This window comes from Papio anubis, chromosome 20 (assembly GCF_008728515.1).
Source record: "Papio anubis isolate 15944 chromosome 20, Panubis1.0, whole genome shotgun sequence".
Taxonomy (NCBI): domain Eukaryota; kingdom Metazoa; phylum Chordata; class Mammalia; order Primates; family Cercopithecidae; genus Papio; species Papio anubis.
The window spans coordinates 9794651-9817363 of NC_044995.1; the positions used below are offsets into that span (position 1 = coordinate 9794651).

General features: G+C 54.7%; 1 protein-coding gene across 1 annotated transcript in view; it reads right to left on the minus strand.

Moving 5' to 3' along the window:
- The window catches only part of PPP1R12C (protein phosphatase 1 regulatory subunit 12C), a 28110-nt gene extending 5597 nt beyond the window's left edge, over positions 1–22513 (minus strand). The window contains exons 1-6 of the mRNA XM_031660380.1: positions 22081–22513; positions 18224–18343; positions 17505–17635; positions 17307–17425; positions 690–763; positions 457–566 (exon numbers count right to left, since the gene is read on the minus strand). Of these exons, the coding sequence (XP_031516240.1) occupies positions 457–566; positions 690–763; positions 17307–17425; positions 17505–17635; positions 18224–18343; positions 22081–22401 (875 nt within the window). The 5' untranslated portion in view covers positions 22402–22513. The remainder of the gene's footprint in view (positions 1–456; positions 567–689; positions 764–17306; positions 17426–17504; positions 17636–18223; positions 18344–22080) is intronic.
- Between the last annotated feature and the right edge of the window lie 200 nt (positions 22514–22713).

Here is a 22713-nt window from a genome sequence, read left to right on the forward strand (position 1 = left end):
TTCGGTATCCGCCTGATTCCACTCGATCCATCCGGCCGGTTCCGACCACCTGGGGCCCCTCCAGCCTGATTCCAGTTTCCTTCCATCTTCCTTCCATGGGGGTCTTCCTTCCACCTTCCTTCCACCAGTTCTTCCTTCTTTGTTCCTTCCACAATTCCACCACCATCTTCCACCTTCTTTCACTGATCTTCACACATTCCCCCAGTTCCTTCAGATCTTCCATTCCTTCCATTCCATTCCTCCATTCCATTCCTTCCTTCCATTCCTTCCTTCCCCTGATTCCTTCCACCCTTCCCTGATTCAACGCAGGTCTTTGCACTTTGCACGGTTCTTACCGTCTTCACATCTTGCGAGTGCCGCTGCTGCACCTTACACAGTTCACCACCGCACGTCTTCCACCCCTTTTCCACAGTTCACCACTGTATTCGACCCCACAGTTCCTGCCTATCTTCACACCTTCGGGCCTCTGCGCTATTAGTTGCCCGTGGGAGGGGCCCTTCATTCCTGCCCTTCGCAAACTCTTCGGCACTCCCGTCTTCGAAACTATCCCCGGTGCCGCTTCCAGGCTGGGCTCAGACCCCACCTGCAGTCTCACCCCACCGGTAAAACCCCCCTTGGCGCATTATCCCGCCCTCAGACCGTTCTCCTCGCCTGGCACTCATGAGATCCCTCCCGGGTTTGCCCTGTACCACTCGTCTGGGCTGCCGGAACGCGCTGCGTTGCTTCTCTTCATCATCCAGCCCCTCCACCTTATCCTGCCAGCCTTTCAAAAAGGAAGCTATCTCCCACTCTGCTGCCAGCGCCTTATGCCAAACCCTAGGCCTGGCCTTGCAGGGGCTTCCTGTCGCATCGTGCTTCCGTGGCGCTCCCGAGCTCCCTGACAGCTGACCACATGTCACACGACCCTGCCACAGGTGTGCACCATGTACCACCATTCCCGTTACGACGGATGAGGAAACTGAGAGGCCCTGGAGAGGAAAGTGGCATGGCCTGGGACTCCTGCGGCGGATCTATGGCAAACCAGGATTCTTAGGCAGTCGTGGACTCACTAGCTCACTAGCTCCAGGCACTTTCCCATTTGAGGCACTTTGAAGGATAAGCTAGAGACAGCACCTGCGAGTGTTCCAGCCCAGCCCTAAGTCAGGACAGTCCTGCACACTTGGCTGCTGCCAAGGCACAGGGCGATGAGGTTAGTGGTGCGGATTTATTCAGCCCCATCCTGAGTGTCAGACAACCTATCAGATCGACTACTGCTGCTCCACCCGGGCCCGGGTGGGGCTCACCCCACGTCTCTATCCTTAGCACTTTGGCTGGGTTCTGGGAGGGCTGGAGGGCCTGGAGTCCTGTGGGAAGGGGAGCGGATCTCACCACCGGCTGGGGTGGTGGGTGTCGTCGGGGTGGGATACCCCCTCTGCACCCCTCCTCCTACAGAATTGAGACATGGAGTCTGGGACAGCCTGAAGCAATGCTGCTGTTTCCGGGCCAGTTCCTCCAGCAGGCTCCAGCACACTTCCTCATCCCAGCCAGGTCACAGGGCCGCTGCCCACACCTGCCGTCGGGGAGGAGCGGGCTGGCTGGGAGGCGTGATTCTGCCTGCAGGCTTTGGCCCTCACCCGGCAGTGGGCCGGCGTTCATGCATTGCTGGGCTTGCAGCAGGGCAGGCCTCTCAAAACATGCGCCAGCGATGCAGGGGAGTCAGCCGTCCCGTCCGGGAAAATGTGGTGTGGCAGCCCTGAAGGAGCAACCTGGGGGCCGGGAGGTGCCTCAGGGTCCAGGGAGCTGGGGGCCGGCCAGTGGTGCGTGGCTGGGAGTCCCGGTCCCACGAGGACTAAAGATGCCCTGGACGGGCTGGTAGGCCACTTGGCGTCCCTGTACAAGGGCCTGCACCAGAGCCTTATCCCTCCCCTTAAGACCCTTGGCTACATGGCTAAAGCCCCTGGCCCTGCTGGAGGTGGCCTCTGGAACTGGCCTCCTGGGTGCGGCAGGGGAGTCTACACCCTGGCTGTATGGGATTCCAAAGGTAGCAGCGAGTAAGTGCTAAGGAGGCAGCCCGAATGCAGGTGCAGGACCCTGTGCCAGCCCTCCGCATCCTATCGGAAGGATTGGACCCCAAAGAATTTCTGTCTCAGGGCAGGACCTGGGCTGCAAGCCAAAAGCAGTGACTCCCAGCCAGGGCATTTTGTTGTCATAGCAACCTGGCGCTTAGAGGCTAGGTAGCATCGGCTAGGTGGAGGCCAGGAGGCGGCTCCACACACCAGCAGCTCAGCAGCAGCTACCCCACAAAGAGGAAAAGGATATTTAATTTGTGACAGCCCCAGGCTGTGAGAAACCCTCACTCAGAAATTTCCTAGAGAAAACAATAACCACTGACAAACCATTCAGATTTGAGGGCAAAGGCAGGACAGGACCAAGGGCTCAGCTCAGCTGGGGTGGGACACTGGGAGAACTGAGGGCCAGTTCATAATCAGTAGAGAGCAGGCGGGCCGAGATGAACCCTGGGATGTTCTCTGAAGAGCTGCGCCCTGGAATCCCTCTATCAAAATTGCCACCTCGCCCCTCCTGCTCTTTCCCCACGCAGCACCTTTGGGGCTCACCCCTTTTCTGCACAATGCATTTGGCGCTATTTCCCAAAGGCAGCCCACCCGCCACAGGCCTCGGCCTTGCTGTTCTCCATCGGGCGCCCGCGAGCCTCTGCACTTACTGCTCCTGCCGGAGCCCACCTGAGCCTCTGCGCGCGTCGCCATGGAACACTTTACCAGAACTCTGCGCCGCTGCTCCCCTCATCAGGCGCCCACCGTACGCATCCCCTCTGCCACTACTCTCCCATTGAGGCTTTTCTTCTGTTGACCCTCACAACATCCCTTGAGGCCTTTTTGGCAGTCACCACCCCTTCACTGTATCTCCTGACCCCAAGCCCCTCCTCCATCCCCACTTGTCTTCTCCATCACTAATATTTGCATCTTATTGGTGGTTCGTGGGACAGATTCACTACAGGTGGGAGCCGGGGCATTTTAGTTCTCCACCAGCCAGGGATGCTCCCGGCGGGCGGGAGACGGGGCTGCGGTGCGGGACGGCGGCTGCAGCCAGCAAAAGGCATTCAGGTCACCATTACCTCCGGTCTGGGCCGGTCCCTAGCATTTTACCCAGTTCATACAGCGGCTAACAGACTGCCTGGCACAGCGGGGGCTCGAAAATAAAACATCCGAATCAATATCATCAAACATATACCTCTACTCCCTTGGTGTTTTGTTCTGTTTGTTTTGAGACAGAGTCTCACGCCTTCATGAGCTGCAGGTGCGGCGGGTCACTCCTGCCAACCCCTCTGCCTCCTGGGTTCATGCCGATTTCTTCCCCTGCCTCAGCCCAAGTAGCTGGGGCCGAACGCGCAGAAACCTGTTGCTGCAGGGATGGGTCCGCTCTACTCGCCAAACTGACCGTCATGAATCTCGAAAGCCACTGCCACAGCTCACTCCGGAACCGCAAACCCTGCACCTCCAGCCTCTACGGATTTGTTCCCACCACCTCTCGACTAGTTTTTTCCTATTTTTAAAGTAGGAACCAAGGAGTTTCACCGTGTTAGCCAGGATGGTCACCGATCTCCTGACCTCGTGATCCGCCGCTCGGCCTCCCAAAGTGCTGGGATTACGGGCTGGGGCTCTTTTTTGCTGGCTTTAATTTTTATGTATTTTTTAATAGAGACAGGGTTTCACTGTGTTAGCCAGGCTGGTCTTGAACTCCTGACCTCATGATCCGCATGTATCAACCTCCCAAAGTGCTGGGATTACAGGCATTGAGCACAGATGCAGTGCAGATACAGATTTACATTCTTTTTAAAATGTCACAGTCAGGCTTTCAGGCTGGTAAACATGCCCATGTAATTCCCAGCACTTTGGGAGGCTGAGGTGGGAGGATCACTTGAGGTCAGGAGTTCGAGACCATCTTGGCCAACTTGGCAAAACCTGTCTCTACCACAAACAAAAAATTAGCTGGGCAGGGTGGCACACACCTGTAATCACAGCTATTCAGGAGGTTGAGGCAGGAGAAGTGCTTGAACCCAGGGGGCAGAGGCTGCAGTGAGCTGAGATTGAGCCACTGCACTCCAGCATGCATGACAGAGTGAAACTCCATCTCAAAAATAAAAATAAAAATAAATGGCCGTGCTCGGTGGCTCACACCTGTTATCCCAGCACTTTGGGAGGCCGAGGCGGGCGGATCACAAGGTCAGGAGATCGAGACCATCCTGGCTAACATGGTGAAACCCCGTCTCTACTAAAAATACAAAAAAATTAGCCGGGTGTGGTGGCGGGCACCTGTAGTCCCAGCTACTCGGGAGGCTGAGGCAGGAGAATGGCGTGAACCCGGGAGATGGAGATTGCAGTGAGTGGAGATCGTGCCACTGCACTCCAGCCTGGGTGACAGAGTGAGACTCCGTCTCAAAATAAATAAATAAATAAAATTAAAAATGCAGTCAATAGATTTGAGTGTAAACATGTACCCTTACAAAGGAGCAGTAATGGAATTATAATCAGTGAATATTTCTAAGTCCAAAGTGCTTCAGTTCTATGGCAGAGAATGAATGAGGTTGCCCACGAATATGGACTCTATCTCTCCCTTTACTAACAGTACCCACACAGGCCCCCCGGCCGGACACAGGCCACCCAGCTGAAGACAAATCTCCAACTGTCCCTTGCAGCGAGGAGTGGTCATGTGAGTAGGGTCGTGGCATTAAGTGGTGCGTGCCACTTGCCGACTGCTCTCTGGAAAGGAGTGGGTGTTTGCTCCTTCGCCCCTCTCTTCCTGCTGGCCGGGATGCAGGTGCAGTGGAGGAGAAGCAGCTGCCTCCAGGATTCAGGGGTGGAAGCCATGGGAGGAAAAGGACACGGCCTGCAGGCCTGGGCACATCACCAGGCCCAACCATTCAGTTTCCAGTCCCCCTTGTCGAAAGGATCAGCTCAGGGATGGGCCCAGTCAGCAACAGAGCTGGGACTGGGGCCAGATACAGAGGTCCAGGAGCTCTACTTCAGCAGCAGGTGCTGAGCAGAACGGACAGCGGTCTGGAGCTGTTAGAGTCATCTCATGTACCTCACTGAGAAAACCTGACTAAAAACTGTCAACGGAGAGGTGAGCAGAGAGAGGGAGGAATTCATGTTAACTTCATTTTTATACTAAATAATAAAGTATAAGTCATGAAAGAGAGAAGAGGGAACTGAAAAAAGAATGAGGAGCCTGAGGATGAGAACTGGAACCAACAACTTTAATAGAAAGGGGAAAGGCAGCCAAATAGGAACAAAATAAGACCCAAGACTGAGGTGAGGATGACAGAAAGGGAACGTGCACCCTAACAATTTAAACTCTACATGCACTTTGGTTGGGTGCAGTGGCTCACGCCTGTAACCCCAGCACTTTGGGAGGCTGAGGCAGGCAGATCACCTGAGGTCAGGAGTTCAAGACCAACCTAGCCAACATAGAGAAACCCCATCTCTACTGAAAATACAAAAGTATTTTCAAGTGTGGTGGCTTACTCTCATAGTCACAGCTACTGGGGAGGCTGAGGCAAGAGAACTGCTTGAACCCAAGAGGCAGAGGTTGCAGTGAGCTATGATCACACCACTGCACTCCAACCTAGGTGACAGAGAGCCAGACTCCATCTCAAAAACAAAAATAAACTATATATGTACCAAATAATCCAGTCTTAAAATATATACAATTGTAACTGACAGAACTATAAGAAGAAACAAAGTCCATAATCATAGCAAGAATTTAAACGCATCTCTCATAGTAACTGACAGAATAAGCAGCGGGGGAAATATCACTACAGATAAAGAAGCACTACAAATAAAACAGCATGATTACAAGGCTGACCTAATAACCTACAGAGAACACTGTACTTGACGACTCCATTCTTTTCCAACTTACATATACTGGGGTATGTGAGGCAAAACAATACATTTCAAAAGCTAGAATCATATAGAACCCATTCTGTGACCACAATGCAATTAAGCCAGGAAAATGGTAACAAAATGATGACTAGAGAAGTCCTGTATATTTTGAAATTAGGCCAAGCACAGTGGCTCACACCTGCAATCCCAGCACTTTGGGAGGCTGAGGTAGGTAGATCACTTGAGCCCAGGAGTTTGAGACAAGCCTGGGCAACATGGTGAAACACTGTCTCTACAAAAAGTGGCGGAGGGCATGGTGGTGCCTGTAGTCCCACTCAATCAGGAGGCTAAGTGGGGATCACCTGAGCCTGGGGTTCCCAGGGCTGCAGTGAGCCACAATTCGCCACTTTCACACTCCAGCCTGGGCTTGACTGTATGACCCTGTCGTCAAAATAAATAAATAATATTAAAAGTGGGAAATATTTTGCCGGATGACAATTAAAAAGAATACATCAAAACTTGTGTGGGTCTAGCTAAAGGCTGTTATTCACAGGAAATACCTGATCATACATTGTCGTTTAAAAAGAAAGGAGGACAGATCAGGGAAGACTGCTCAAGACATGGTCGATTTATTGGCCGATGCCTCATCCTCAATGTAACACTGGCAGCAACCACATGCAGAGACAGAGGCGCCTGTCTTTTTGCGGGTGGACTCTTAGCTTCATTAGCTCAACAGCAATGTCATAAAATGCCAATTCCTCCCTACGCCATGTGGCTGCCTAAAGCGTCCACCTTCTGGGAGAAAGGGAGCCTGAGGGGTGGGACTCATCCCACGACCTGGAATACCCAGGGTTATACACTGGGCTGGCCGGGGTTCGGCCCTGTGACTTGCCCAGAGCTTTCACCGCTGCTCCCCTCTGAGACGTGGGAGGCCTAGACTAGCCCAGTTGTTTCCCAACTGTGCTCCACGCAGTCACGTGTCCCACTCGGGGTCTCTGAGTCAGCGCTAAGCACTGGGAAAATGGAGATCACAGGCCTTTCCCCATCTCAACCAGAAAGTCACCTTACTTTTATTATTTTTAATATAAAACCATGGCTGGATGCAGTGGCTCACGCCTGTAATCCCAGCAACTTTAAGAGGCCAAGGCAGGTGGATCACGAGCTCAGGACTTCAAGACCAGCCTGGCCAACATAGTGAAACTCCATCTCTACTAAAATTACAAAAAAAAAAAAAAAAATGTAGCCGGATGTGGTGGTGGGCGCCTGTAGTCCCAGCTACTTGGGAGGCTGAGGCAGAAGAATCGCCTGAACCCAGGAGTCGGAGGTTGCAGTGAGCCGAGATTACGTCAGTGTACTCCAGCCTGGGCGACACAGCAAGACTCTAAAAAAAAAAAAACCATATATATATACACACACACACATACACACACACACACAATCTCCTATATATATATACTATACATATATTTCCTATATACCTAACATATATATATATAAACCTGAAGTTTACTGAGCAAATCCAGTGCTCAATTACATCTAACTTTTCTTTTTTTTTTTTTTTTTTTTTTTTTTTGAGACGGAGTCTCGCTCTGTCGCCCAGGCTGGAGTGCAGTGGCGCGATCTCGGCTCACTGCAAGCTCCGCCTCCCGGGTTCACGCCATTCTCCTGCCTCAGCCTCCCGAGTAGCTGGGACTACAGGCGCCCACAACCGCGCCCGGCTAATTTTTTTTGTATTTTTAGTAGAGACGGGGTTTCACCGTGGTCTCGATCTCGTGAGCTTGTGATCCGCCCACCTCGGCCTCCCAAAGTGCTGGGATTACAGGCGTGAGCCACCGCGCCGGGCCTACATCTAACTTTTCCTGTCACTCCCAATATAACTTTTTTTTTTTTGGAGCCAGTGTCTTACTCTGTCACCCAGGCTGGAGTGCAGTGGCACAGTCTCACTGCAACTTCCGCCTCCAAGATTCAAGAGATCCTCCTGCCTCAGCCTCCCAAGTAACTGGGATTACAGGCATAAATCACCATGCTGAGCTAATTTTGGTATTTTTAGAAGAGACAGGGCTTCAACACATTGGGCAGGCTGGTCTCGAACTCCTGACCTCAGGTGATCTGCCCGCCTTGGTCTCCCAAAGTGTTGGGATCACAGGCATGAGCTGTTGTGTCGCCCCCCAATATAATCTTAATCCAGCATCTTCATACATTTTATCACCATTACCACTTTTCTCATGAGGAGAATAAACCAAGCAAAAAGCCACTAAATGAAGGACTTGTGCCATTAGTGCAACAGCTCCTTTCCTACCCAGGTGTTCTACCCGTTTGCAAACATGCGACCACCTACAGCAAGCAATCTGGGAAAAGCATGCTTCCCAACCAGTCAATTTCATGTACTCCAATTGTTGCTTCCCAACCAGTCAATTTCATGTACTCCAATTGCTGCACTGTATTATAGACGTAAAAGGCAAGTAATGACCTAAAATTAAATATAAGTTGATTTTTTGGATCAAAATAGGTACCCTTGTTGAGGCTGAAATCGTATCTACTGACAGCCTCTGAGGATACTTATTTTATTTTATTTTATTTTTTTTTTTTGAGCCAATTCACCTCTGTCGCCCAGGCTGGAGGTGCAGTGGCGGATCTCAGCTCACTGCAAGCTCAGCCTCCTGGAGTTCACGCCATTCTCCTGCCTCAGCCTCCCGAGCCAGCTGGGACCAACGAGCCACCACCTCGCCCGGCTAAGTTTTGTATTTTAGTAGAGGCGAGGGGTTTCACCATGTCAGCCAGGATGGTCTCGATCTCCTGACCTGCGTGATCAGCCAGGTCTCGGCCCTCCCAAGAAGATGCTGGGATTACAGGCTTGAGGCCACCCAGCCAGCCGATACTTATTCTTTTACATGCTATAAACTCTCTTTTTTTTTTTTGGAGACAGGGTCTCACTGCAACCTCTGCCTACCGAGTTTAAGTGATTCTCCTGCCTCAGCTTCCCAAGTAGCTAGGATTACAGGCGCCTGCCACCATGTCCAGCTAATTTTTGCATTTCTAGCAGAAACAGGGTTTCATCATGTTGGTCAGGCTGGTCTCAAACTCCTAACCTCAGGTGATCCACCTGCCTCAGTCTCCCAAAGTGCCAGGATTACAGGTGTGAGCCTCTACTTTGATCTTTTTTTTTTTTTTTCAAAAATAAACAGAGATGGAGTCTCAATATCTTGCCCAGGCTGGTCTCAATCTCCTGGGCTCAAGCAATCCCTCGACCTTGGCCTTCCAGTGCTGGGATGCGGCGTGAAGCCACTGTGTGTGGCGTTTTTTTAAACAGTCAGGGCCTCACTCTGTCACCCAGGGTGGAGTGCAGTGGCGTAATCATAGCACACTGCAGCCTCCATCTGCTGGGTTTAAGTCATCCTCCCACTTTAGCCTCCCAAATGCTTCGAACTACAGACATACATACCACTAGTTATTTTTATTATTTTTATTTATTATTTTTATTTTTTTGAGGCAGATCTGGCTCTACCCTTAGACTGGAGTGCAGTGGCGGATCTCAGCTGACTGCTAGCTCCGCCTCCCGGGTTGCCATTCTCCTGCCTCAGCCTCTGGAGTAGCTGGGACTACAAGCCACCTTGGCCTAGTTTTTTTTTTTGTATTTTTTAGTGAGCGGGGTTTCCTTTGCTTGTTAGCCAGGATGGTCTCGATCTCCTGACCTCGTGATCTGCCGATCTCGGCCTCCAAAGGTGCTGGGATTACAGGCGAGCCACAGCTGGCTGTGCTGTTTTATAGAGATGAGGGAGGTAGAGGTCTTCTGATTTTGACCAGGCTGGTTGCAACTCTGCCCTCAAGCAGTTCTTTTTGTTTGTTGTTTTGGCGGAGTCTCGCTCTATCCTGGGGCTGGAGTGCAGTGGCTTGCGATCTCGGCTCACTGTAAGCTCATCTGGGTTCAAGCGGTTCTCCTGCCTCAAGCGTCTTCAGTAGCTGGATAGGCGCCCTTCTGCCTTCCCGGCTAATTTGTTTTGTATTTTTAGTAGAGATGGGGACACCATGTTGGTCCAGAGCTGGTGTGAAGGCCATTGATCCGCCGCCTCGGCCTCCCCAAAATGCTGGGATTACAGGTGTGAGCCACCGCATCTGATCCCCCTCTTTTTTTGGAGACAGGATCTCACACTGTCAACCAGGCTGGAGTGCAGTGGTGCAATTATGGCTCACTGAAGCCTCGAATTCCCAGGCTCAAGGGATCCTCCTGCCTTGGCCTCCCAAAGTACTGGGATTACAGGCATGAGCCACTGAGCCTGGCTGTGTCATTCTGTAAAAGAATTAAGCCAGCGGTTCAATCCTATTATGGGCGGATGGGTCTCAATTCAGGGACGGGGAGGGAGGGTGACTGGCTTTTTACTCAACCACGGTCAGCACCCTCTGCATGTGCGCTTGCATCCTGCGATTTGCTTTTGTGCTCATATGTTGCTGGCCGGCCTTGATGGCTCAAGCCTGTAATCCCAGCACTTTGGGAGCCAAGGCGAGTAGGATCACGAGGATGGAGATCGAGACCATCCTGGCTGACTGCAGTGAAGCCCGTCTCTACAAAAATACAAAAACTAGCCGGGCCCGAGGTGGCTGAGCCTGTAGTCCCAGCTACTCGGGAGGCTGAGGCAGAAGGAGAATGGCGTGAACCCAGGGCCGGAGCTTGCAGTGAGAGCTGAGATCCGGCCACCTCCTGGGTGGCGGCAGACTCAATGCCAAAAAAAAAACATGTTGCTGAGATCTGTCTGTGGCTGTAGACAGAGCCCTTGACCAGGGGTCAGCAAGCTATAGCTTGTGGGTGCTCACCACCTGTTGTGCTTTATCTTTTGTTGTGGTGGCAGTGGTAAAATAGACAACATAAAATGTATCAACTTCCCTGTTTTAAAGTGCACAATTCAGTGGCATTTAGGATACCTCCAATATTGTGCAACCATCACCACTATCTACTTCCTGAGCTTTTTCATGATCCCCAACGAATATTGTATCCAAGAAGTCACTCCCAGCCAGGCACCATGGCTCATGCCTGTAATCCCAGCACTTTGGGAGGCCAAGATGGGAGATCACTTGAGCCCACTAGTCTGAGAACAGCCTGGGCAACACAGGGAGACCCTGTCTCTAGAAAAATAAAACTGGCTGGGTGTGGTGGTGCACACCTATGGTCTCAGCTACTTGGGAGGCTGAGGTGGGAGGAACCACTTGGGCACAGGAGGTCAAGGCTGCAGTAAGCCATTATCACTCCACTACACTCCAGCCAGGGAGGCAGGTGAGATCCTATGTTTAAAAAAAAAAAGTCACTTCTCAGACCTCCCTCCCCCCAGCCTGCACCCGTGTCTTTCTGTCTCCATGGATTTGCCTATTCTGAAAGGCAGTTTTTGTCAATAAAAGTGGAACGGGACACAGTCACTCCCATTCACTCACACACCGTCCCTGGCAGTGTCCCCTCCACAGCACTGGTGGAACAGTGGTGCCAGGGACGGAACAGTCACTCCCATTCACTCACACACCGTCCCTGGCAGTGTCCCCTCCACAGCACTGGTGGAACAGTGGTGCCGGGGTAGAAGGTTGGGCCAGGGACGGTGTGTCCTGCAACACCTCAAACATTCACTGTCTAGCCCTTTATAGAGAAAGTTTGCTGACCCCTGCTTAGATCACTCATTTAGTTTAGTGATTGATCCATTCTCTCTTTAGTGTGGCTCCAACCTCGTACTACTGCACACAATACTACGATGAACTTTCGTCCATGGGCGGGGAGGCCTCTCTCAGGCTGCCCAGGAGTGGAACTGCTAGAACAAGGCAAAGATGGGGCCTTCGGCTATAATCGATGCCGATCAACCATTTCCCAAAGTAGCTGTAATCATCGCCTTTCCCACCAGGCAGAAAGCAGCTCCCATGTCCACCCTTGTCAGCACCTGGAGCGAACCAATGGTCAGTTCCGCCTGCCTCCAAGTGTAACGCCCCCTCGTCCAGCTGACTCGGATGTTGGGATTCCAAGAGAGTTGGCGTCAAATGCTTCAAAAACATCATGTCTCATTCCCACCAGTTCCATGCCCCTGTGCAAAGTGGCCAGGGAGGGTCCCTGCTGTGTAGGACATGGTACTGCTGTGTCCCTGCAGCACAGCTGCTGCTTGGGCCTAAAAAATCCATTCTCCCTTCCCCTGTGACCTCATCTTGACTTTCCTCACCCACACTTTGCCCCACATGGTTTCAGTGTGACTGGGCCCACAGCCTGGCTCCCGGGTGGGCACATCACCAGGACTTCCTGTCACCTTTGCAACACTGGTGGGCTCAGGAGCTGCCATCTGACCGGGGTGGCCCCGTGAGCATCACGCACTGGGAAAGAGGCGCTGTGTTTTGGCTGCGATATGGGCCTGCAGTTAGAACCCACACTGAGTGCCTTATGGAGAGAACCTGCCTAAGAGTGAAGCCAGCACGGAGTGCAGCAGAGTGACGGAGAGACGTTCTGGACTTCACTTGTGCCCCTGGATCAAACTATGCCTGAAGTCCATAGAACTCATGGACTTCAGCTACATAAGGCCATAGATTGCCTTTAAAACATATATATATATATGAGTGAAACTCCATCTTGGGGGAAAAAATGTGGTAAAATACACGATACGAAAAATTTACCATGTTTTTTTTTGTTTGTTTGTTTGTTTTTGAGACGTGGAGTCTTGCTCTGTTGCCCAGGCTGGAGTGCAGTGGCGGGATCTCGGCTCACTGCAACCTCCACCTCCCGGGTTCAAGCGATTTTCCTGCCTCAGCCTCCCAAGTAGTTGGGACTACAGGTGCACACCACTATGCCCAGCTAACTTTTGTATTTTTAGTAGAGACGGGGTTTCACCATGTTGGCCAGGCTGGTCTCAAACTCCTGAGCTCAGTTGATCCGCCCGCCTCGGCCTCCCAAAGTGCTGGGATTACAGGTGTGAGCCACCGCACCCGGCCTAAAATTTACCATCTTAACCCCAGTTCAGGGGCATTAAGTAGTCACAATTGGTTGTTGTGCAACCAATCTCCAGAATTTTTTCATCTTGCAAAATTAAAATCGTGTACCCTAGGTCAGGGACAATGGCTAACACCTGTAATCCCAGCACTTTGGGAGGCCAAGGTGGGTGGATCACTTGAGCTCAAGAGTTCCAGACCAGCCTGGGTAATGTGGTGAAACTCCATCTCTACAAAAAATACAAAAATCATTAAAAAAAAAAAAGTGTACCCACTAAACTACTTCCTATTCTCCCCAGTCCTTCCAGTTCCGGGCTACAGCCACTCTACTGCCTGTCTCTGTTATTTTGACTATTCTGAATACCTCACAGATGTGGATCATACAGTAACTGTCCTTCTGTGACTGGCTTAGTTTCACTCTTCACTTAGCATAACGTCCTCAAGATTCATCTACGTTGCGTGTTTTGTTTTGTTTTGTTTTTTTTGAGACAGAGTTTCCTCTTGTTACCCAGGCTAGAGCACAGTGGTGCAATCTTGGCTCACCGCAATCTCCACCTCCCGGGTTCAAGCGATTCTCCTGCCTCAGCCTCCTGAGTAGCTGAGATTACAGGGATATGCCACTAGCCCGGCTAATTTTCTATTTTTAGTAGAGACAGGGTTTCTCCATGTTGGTCAGGTTGGTCTCGAACTCCCGACCTCAGGTGATCCGCCCACCTCAGCCTCCCAAAGTGCTGGGATTAAGACTGAATCATATCCCATTGCATGGAAGGACCGCATGTTGATTTTCCATTCATTCGATGATGGGCACGAGGTTGCTCCTACCTCTGGGCTATTGTGAACGATGCTATGAACATGGGTACATAACCTGCCTTTTTTGTTTTATTTTAGTTGAGACAGGGTCTGGCCTGTCCCCCAGGCTGGAGTGGCAGTGGTTCACTGCATCTTCCACCTCCCAGGTTCAAGCAATCTTCTCATCTCAGCCTGCTGAGTAGCTGGGAGCACAAGTGCATTCCCACGCCTGGCTAATGTGTTTTGTTTCACAGAGAGGAGTTCTCACTAGGTTTCCAGGCTGGTCTCAAACTCCTGGGCTCAAGAGATCCTCCTGTCTTGGCCTCCCAAAGTGCTGGGATTACAGGTCTGAACCACTGCTCCAGGCCTCGAATGGCCTTTTCTGGCCTGAGCCAGGCGGAATGGTTTTGGTTCTTGCAAAGACTCATGCCCGATTCAGCCCGAGTCGACTGGGCCAGAGGCCTTCGTGGTGTTGAAGGGAACGGTAGCTCCAGGCCACGGGGTGACTGGCTGAGCAGATCACGTGCTCTCACTGAACCCCAGACCCAGAGAGAGGAAAACAGCAAGTAAGCCAGGGAAAAGCAAAGGGGATGGCCGCACCTGTGGCCGGTCTGTCTGCTCTCCCAGCCCTGCCTGTGAGTGGCTGCCAGGGCCACACTATGGCCAGCACCAGTCTGGATGCCAGCACCTCGGGGAATTCTGCATCATGTCAGCATGTCCTGCAGGGGGCCCAAAAGCCTCCGCCCGCCTTAGAGCTGGGGTGCAGCCTGTGACCCAGGTCCTGCGCACTGCAGCCCCTCTAAGGCTCCTGTGTGGAACTAGGTGTCACGAGGTGTCACAGGCAGAGGCTTTGTGATTTGGGGCAGCAGAGCCCCACCCTGAGCAGCACAGCTGAGAGTCTTTCCAGTGGCACCAGTGGCCTTCGTTCCCGGCTGATCCTACAAGCCAATATCCCCCACCAATGTATCCCTTCCAGCCTTCTCCTCACCCCATGGGAGGGAAGAAGCATGGCCCCCTCTGAGAAGCTGATGCAAGTTATGAGCAATTTCTGCAGGAAAATACAATGTCAGGAAGGTCACGGACCCCCTGGAGGCCTTTCCCCGCCTCCCTGAGGTCCAAGGGAGGAGGAGGACTGATCCAGACAGAGGGAGCCTAAATCACCCAGATCTGGATCCCTAGCTGGGTCCTGAACCAGAGGAGGAGAGGCGACAAAGAATCTCAAGGAGAAACGCAGGCAACAGTGTAGTACCTATAGTTAGTGCAGTGGGTAACAGGTAGTGAATGGGTTACTGAGGGGTAAATAAAAGCCATGTTGGTGTAGTGGGTATTAGTGTAGTGACAAACTTAACATGAAGGTAATAAAGGTGCAGAATAAGTAGTGGTGGGGCAGATTAAACGAACATAGTAAATAGTAGAATAACAGCAATAGTGGACAGTGGATCGGTTAACACAGTGTGTAACAGTGCAGCATCAAGGTTAGTGCAGTGGGTAATAGTGTAGCATCAAACTTAACACAGCTGCAACAGCGCAGAACACTCAAGCAAGTTAGTGCAGTGGGTAACAGTGTAGCATCGAAGTTAGGCGTGTAACAGTGTGGCATCAAGGTTAGTGCAGGGGGTAATAGTGTAGCATCGAAGTTAACACAGTGTGTAACAGTGTGGCCTCAAGGTCAACGCAGGGGGTAACGTGTTGCATCCCTACTGTGGTTCTGCAGGAGGTTTTCCTTGTGGCAGGAGATACCTGCTGTGCATCAGGGGAAGATTTACAATGTCTGCAACACAGTCTCAAAATAGCCGGGCTCATGCCTATAATCCCAGCACTTTGGAAGGCTGAGGCCGGCAGATCGCCTGAGGTCAGGAGTTCCAGACCAGCCTGGTCAACATGGTGAAACCCCATCTCTACTAAAAATGCAAAATTAGCCGGGCGTGGTGGCGGCGCCTGTAATCCCAGCTACCCAGAAGCCAAGGCAGGAGAATCGCTTGAACCCAGAGGGACAGAGGCTGCAGTGAGCCGAAATCATGCCATCATGGGGACAGAGGTTGCAGTGAGCCGAAATCATGCCATCATGGGGACAGAGCGCTGCAGCCTGAGCCGAAAGTCATGCCATCATTTCAAAAAAAAAAAAAATGCTCAAGAATGGAAAGGCAGGGATGGGAAGGAAGAAAGGAAGGGAGATTTGGAAGGAAAAAAGAGGAGGAGGAAGCATAGGAAAAAATGTGTTCATGTCTGTACCTGGGAAGAGATCGCAAGGGAGGGACAGAGAGAGAGAACACAAATGTACCAAAAAGTTAACAACTGATGATTCTATACTGTATGATTCGCTCTATGTGACGCATACAAAACAGCAAATCTACAGCGACAGAAGACAGAGAGGGCTGCATGAGGGCGGGCTGCATGGTTGGGGGTGATGGCTAAGGGGTTGCAGGGTTTCGTTGGGCGATGATGAAAATGTTCTATAATCAATGTGGTCATGAATGCCCAACCCTGTGAATATACTAAAAAGCACTGAAGTGTGCACTTTGGGTGAATTGTAGGGTACGTGAATTATATCTCAAAAAGCTGTCTAAAAAAAAAACCACCACCACACACTGGTGACACTTAGTGAAAGTCATATGCGTAGTCACATGCTATTGTTCCAACTTTTCTGTAAATTTCAAGCTTTCCCAAAGTAAAAACTTGGGGGGAGGGAGGAGAAAGAATCCAGGTCTAGGGCTGATTTGAGCCACTCCCCATTTCAACCAAAGAAGGGCTCCCAAACCTCAGATCTCCGCCGTCACGTGTCTCACTAGCTACTCCTCCTGTGTGGCTCTTGTGGCCCCCTGAACCCCTGAGGAATCCTATCCTTTTTCAGCCTGGCCAGCGGCCCTGTAAGGACAGCCGCGTCAGAAGTCTGGGAGGCTGCCGGAATCTCGTTTCCTCGTCAGGCTTCCTTTCCTTCCACACGGTCCCCCGGAACCTGCAGGGAACCATGCTCACATCCTTCCACCCAAACCCAGCCAGATCCTGACAACCACCCCATGCGGCGGTGCCGGTGGTCCTGTTTTAGGAAATCAGGGAAGCGAGCTGCAGGGACATGCCTGGAGTCGCCAGTCACAGGCAGAGCGGGGAGGTGAGCCCAGGACTTTAGAAGCCACGCTGGGGACCCAGGGATCCTGTGTGGCCATCACACACCTGCTAGAAGCAACAGCCCTTCTCTAGAAAAATGAACCTGGCCACAGTTTCAGGGACTCCTGGACCCCATATGAAGGCTCCTGGGGTACCATGAGTCTCAGAGGACAGGGAGACCAGTCCCTGGCAACCCCTGCATGCCCCTACTCCCCCCCGAGTAAACGCATCCCCTCCCAGAAAGACCTGTGGCAGGGTTCCAGCAATTCTACCTAACACACTTCAGGGTGAGTCCAACCACCCACCCACCCCGCCCTGGCATTTCAATCTCCTCAGCTACTCAAGGAGTGAAATCACAATCCCAGTTGGTAGGAATTTGAGTTCTTATTCTGTGCCTCTGCTGGGCTCCAAGCAATCCTGGAGGCAGGCCTCCATGCCCCCATTTCACAGGTGAGGAAACTGAGGCACACAGAAAGACAATCCTAGCAAGCAGGGTCAGCCTCGGTGCCCAGGCGGCCTCTAAAGCTCTCAGCCTGGAGACCAGAGGTGAGGAGGTGTCCCCCACCCCACACACAGCACACCAGAGCCCACCTCGGCGGGCGATCTCCGCCTTCAGCAGCCCCTCCATGGGGTCCGACTCGGCCAGGTCCAGGGGCAGGTCCCCGTCACTGTTGACGGCGGCGATGTTGGCCCCGTGGCTCAGGAGGTACCTGGGGGTGGGGGTTGGTCAGGGCTGAGGGTCCAGGCCCCCACCCCGACCAGGTCCTGCCCAGCCCTCCCCTGCCTCACCTGGCGATGTCTAGGTAGCCACAGGACGCAGCCACATGCAGGGGCGTCCAGCCCTCGTTGTCCGCCTGGTTCACAGTGGCGCCTTGCTCCACCAAGAAGCGCACCACCTCCAGGTTCTCATCAATGCAGGCCTGGGGGTGGGAAACAGCCGTCAGCCGCACCTCCGCCAGCCACGGTGTCCCAGCAAGGCAGGACTCCAGAGGCAGCCACGAAAACAGATCCAGGGACACGGTGCCAGGACAGTGGGGAAAACGACCCCAACAGCCTCTGGCCGCCAGCTGTTTAAGATACCCCCGATTGCCCAATGGTCAGGTCCGACAAGCCTTCCGCGCTCAGTGGAAACTACAAAAGGACTCCCGGCTACCTGCAAACAGGAAGCGAGCGGGGAAGGGAGGGGGCTTCTCATCCGGGTGCAGGAACCCCACATGGTACTTGTCAGACACAGCAAAACCCCCTGACCACCCGCAGGTGGCGCTTCCAGGGCTGCGACTAGGGAAGAGGTTCCAGCCCCTCCTCCTTCAGAGCCAGGAGTCCCGGCCCCAGCCCCTCCTGCCTTAAACTCAGCCAGGTCCTTCCAAGGGTCAAGCCTAGAAACCACCCCGGCAGACACTGTGCAGGAGCGAAGCCGCGGGCCCAGGCCTATGCAGGGTGGGGGAAGGCCGCTCTGTGCTGGACAGACTCAGGGGCCCGGGCAGGACTCCCAGATGACAGCTGCACACCTGTGTGTCCGGGCCCCAGGCTGTCACACTCCTGTTCACTGAGGCCTCCTCTCCACGGGGCACTGCAGCCAGGGACTTACACGGGCCAGCGTTTCTCATTCTTCCTTTAGGAGTCCAAAACTTGGGGGGACAAAAGCCAAAGTCCAGGGGGTTGGGGGAGAAACCTGCCCCAGGCCTTGTGGACACTGGATGGGCCCTGGGACCTGAACTGGAGCTGAGGGAGGAGTGAAGCTAAACTCCTAGATCCACGGGATAAATTACCCCCTAAGTCCCTCACCTCTCCAAAGCTGCCCATCTGGAGAAGGGGGGAGGGAGCTACGAGGGCCAAGAGCATGAGGTCATGGAAACTCGGCTGTGAAGGGGGCCGCACGTGCCCTGGGAACGGGATGAACTCGACTCGTTTATTTCCATCCAGTTGTCATGGCAATGGGGGAGGGGGGCAAGGAGAGCGATGGGCCTTTCCCTTTCAAGGACCTGCCCAGTACAGGCATCCCTGTGAAAGATGCCTGAGGCCTGGGCACCAGGGACTCCGAAGTCCAGGCCCAGCCCCTCCCCATTTAACCCAGGAGGCCAGGCCCATCCCCTCCCCCACTCAACCCAGGAGGCCAGGCCCCAGCCTTTCTGTCCTCAGATGCAGGAGCCCAGGCCCCCAGCCTCTCCCCATTCAGACCCAGGAGTCCAGGCCCAGCACCCCCTCCCTCAGACCCAGGAGTCCAGGCCACAGCCCCTCCTCCCTCAAACCCAGGAGCCCAGGCTCCAGCCCCTCCTCCCTCAGACCCAGGAGTCCAGGCTCCAGCCCCTCCTCCCTCAAACCCAGGAGCCCAGGCCCCAGCCCCTCCTCCCTCAGACCCAGGAGTCCAGGCTCCAGCTCCTCCTCCCTCAGACCCAGGAGCCCAGGCCCCCAGCCCCTCCTCCCTCAGGCTCAGAAGCCCAGGCCCCCAGTTCTTCTCTGTTCAGCCCTAAGAACCCTGGCTCCCAGCCCCTCCTACTCTAGCCCCCAATCCCCTAGCCACTAAGGAAGTGGGAGGGCAGGAATGGGGGGAGTGTACCAGCCTCACCAAGTGGTTGATAAACCCACATGGGGTACCCTAAGAACTCGGAAACTGCTATAGCAGGGGGCTGATGCTTGGGGACCTGCCTCAAGAAGGATGCAGGAGAAACACAGCCCCAGGTGGAGAAACTGGCCGGGACTCAAGAGTCACCCAGAGACGGTGATCCTGTCCTTGTTTTCATAGGACTTAGGGTTTCAGCGTTAAAACCAGGCTGTTCTGGGCAAACGGCATAAGCTGGTCACCCCACACCCAGACCTGACTCAAACCCAGCTCCCTTGCTTGCTGGCCACGTAACCTGAGAAGGGAATCCCCTCTTCCCTGAACTCCAGCCCACCCCAATACTCCAGGCCTCCTGGGATACCCCGAAGAGTGAGTTTGCCAAGCAGTCACCCCACAGTGGGAGGAGAATCCACCTGAAAGCCAGCCTGGTGGACTGGGCTGGGGCGACCTCTCGCCGGGTCCAGGCCAACTAGGTGGCCTGGGGCCTCTGGGGGATGCAGGGGAAGGGGGTTCAGTCTGAAGAGCAGAGCCAGGAACCCCTGTAGGGAAAGTGCAGGAGAGCCAGGGGCATGGGATGGTGGCGAGGAAGGGGGACAGGGAACCTGAGCGCCTCTCCTGGGCTTGCCAAGGACTCAAACCCAGAGGCCCGGAGCAGGGCCTTAGGGAAGAGGGACCCCGGGACCCCGCTCCGGGCGGAGGAGTATGTCCCAGATAGCACTGGGCCTCTTTAAGGAAAGAAAGATGGAGAAAGAGAAGGGGGTAGAGGCGGCCACGACCTGGTGAACACCTAGGACGAACCATTCTCACAAAGGGAGTTTTCCACACGGACACGCCCTCCTCGCCACAGCCCTGCCACGGCGGGGCGGCTACTGGCCTTATCTCACAGGGAAAACTGATGCACAGAGGAACAGTACAAATTCAGGGCTAGAAAGGTGAAGATCCAAAATTAGAACTCAGGACCAACTTATTCTGATTTTGTTTTTCCAAACTGCTTCTCCTCTTGGGAAGCGTAAGGAAGCAGCAGCACCCGGATCAGTGAAATGCACCAGACGGCCGCGCCAGAGGCTCCGGGAGAGGGCAGCGCAGGGCGGCCACTGAGAACCGGCAGGTCGCGCATCCCCCTTCCCTCCCACCCCCGGCCAAGCTCTCCCTCCCAGGATCCTCTCTGGCTCCATCAGTAAGCAAACCCTAGGGGTTCTGGCCGGGAGAGAGAGGTGGCTCCAGGAAATGGGGGTGTGTCACCAGATAAGGAATGTGCTTAAAAGGAGGTGGGGGTCAGGCCCAATATCTGGAGACTAGGAGGGAGGAGGCCTAAGGATGGGCTTTCTGTCACCAGTCCTGTCCCTAGTGGCCCCACGGTGGGGTGGAGGGGACAGAGAAAAGTACCCGGAACCAGAGCCATATGAATCGGCCCTGGGAATATAAGGTGGTCCCGGCTCTGGGACACAAGACCTTGTCCTGAAGTGGACATGGGGGCCCGGCTTGGAGGAAGAGGACTAGCCGAGCTCTGGGACCCCTGGAAGATGCCGTGACAGGGGCTGGAAGAGCGAGCACAGACTAGAGAGGTAAAGGGGGTATGGGAGCTGCCCGAATTAAAGAAGTGAGAGGTGACCCAAATCCACAGGAGGAGGGGGTGTCCAGGCAAAGAAAGCAAGAGGATGGAGAGGTGGCTAAAGCCAGGGAGACAGGGACTTTGGGGTTGTCCGGAAAAACGGTGATGATGCAGGCCTACAAGCAGGGGAGGTGGGGACGCAAGGGAGAGACATCCCACGGAGAAGACCATCCTAAGAAACGAGAGATGGCACAGGCCCCAGAAGGAGAAGGAAAAGGGAACCCGGCGAGTGAAGATGGCATGGGGGTTGGGGTAGGGAGCAGAGATGCCCGGAGAGGACCCAGACAAGGGCAGGATCCGCTCCGAGGACACCACGTGGTGCAGCGCCGAGAAGGAAGTGCCCTGGAAAGAGCATCCTCGGGCACCAACGCACAGCACAGAGCAAGGGGAAGAGGGATTGGAGGAAGCTGGAACCTGAAGCAGGTGGTGGGGAAGGATCTGGGCCTAGCCGTATTGGTGGCCCAGGCCACAAGCTGCAGGCAGAAAGCGGCGCAGGTTCAGGGGAGAGAATGCAGATCAGTGAAAGCAGGACCCGCCTGGAAAGGGGAAACAGCGGGCCAGAGGCGGCGCAGAAGCCAGTAGAGCTCAAAGTGGTCCGGACTCAGGAGAGAGACGGCCGCATTAGAGGGCAGAGTAGAGGCGGCACGGCAAGGGCACTCGGCAGTGAGAGGAGGGCAGTGCAAAGTGACAATGGCCAGGGCCAGGGAGATAGACCAGAGTGAGCTATGGGAGCTGCCTCAGGTTCAGGAGAGGGCAGGGCAGGGAGGGAGACAAAGTCCAGGGCCGGCTAGAGAGGCTCAACATCGGAAGAGGGGAAGTCGAGGGAGGGATGGTAAGGGGGACTGCAGGGGTCAGCACAGGCTGGCAAAGCCAGGGCCAGTTAAAGCGACTCCAATGCGGAAGAGGGTAGATCGAAGGGGACTGGTAAGGAGGCCTGGGGCAGGGTGGTAAGCACAGAGTGGCAAAGCCCAGGGCCACTTGAAGCAGCCCCAATTCGGAAGCGGGGTGGTCGAAGAGGGCTAGTAAGGGGGCGCTGGGACGGGGTGTCAGCATAGGGTGGCAAAGCCCAAGGCTAGGAACGACGGGGCGGATCGAGACTGGCAACGGCGGCTCGGGACCGGGGAAGGAGGATGCCCCAGGCGGCGCTGCGGAGGGTGGGCCTGGCCCCGGGAGACGCCGGAGGGGGCGCTGACCTGGTGCAGGGCGCTGATGCCGTCGGCGTTGGTGGAGTCCAGCACTGCGCGGGCGGGCGGCGGCGCGGCGGGGTCGAGCTCGGCGCCGGGGCCAGGGTCGGCGGCGCACAGCATCAGACGCGCTTCGTCCAGGTCGCCGCCCGCACAGGCCGCCAGGAACTCGGCGGCGCGCTCGAAGCGGACGGTGCGGGCGCGGCGCTCTCCGGGGCCAGGCTCGGCGCCCGCCCGCGCCCCCCACTGCCGCAGCTGCTCCCGTCGCCGCTCCCGGGCAGCCGCCGCCGCCGCCCCCGGGCCAGCCGCCGGGCCATCCTCTCCGGACATCGCACCGCCCGCCCGCCCAGCCAGCGAGCGAGCGCCGAGCCCCAACTGCCGCCGCCGCCGCCGCCCGCCCGCCCCGGGGGCCGCCGGGAACTGCCGCTGGCCCCCCACCGCCCCAGGGATCTCCCGGCCCCCGCCCGGCGCGCCGACGTCACGGCGCTGCCCCAGGGTGTGCTGGGCAGGTCGCGGGGAGCGCCGGGAAATGGAGTCCATAAGCGGAAGTTGCCCCTGGCCACTTTCAGGAGTCGCTGTGCCCCGATGCACACTGGGAAGTCCGCAGCTCCGAGGCGCCCAGTGGAAATCACCGAATGAGGG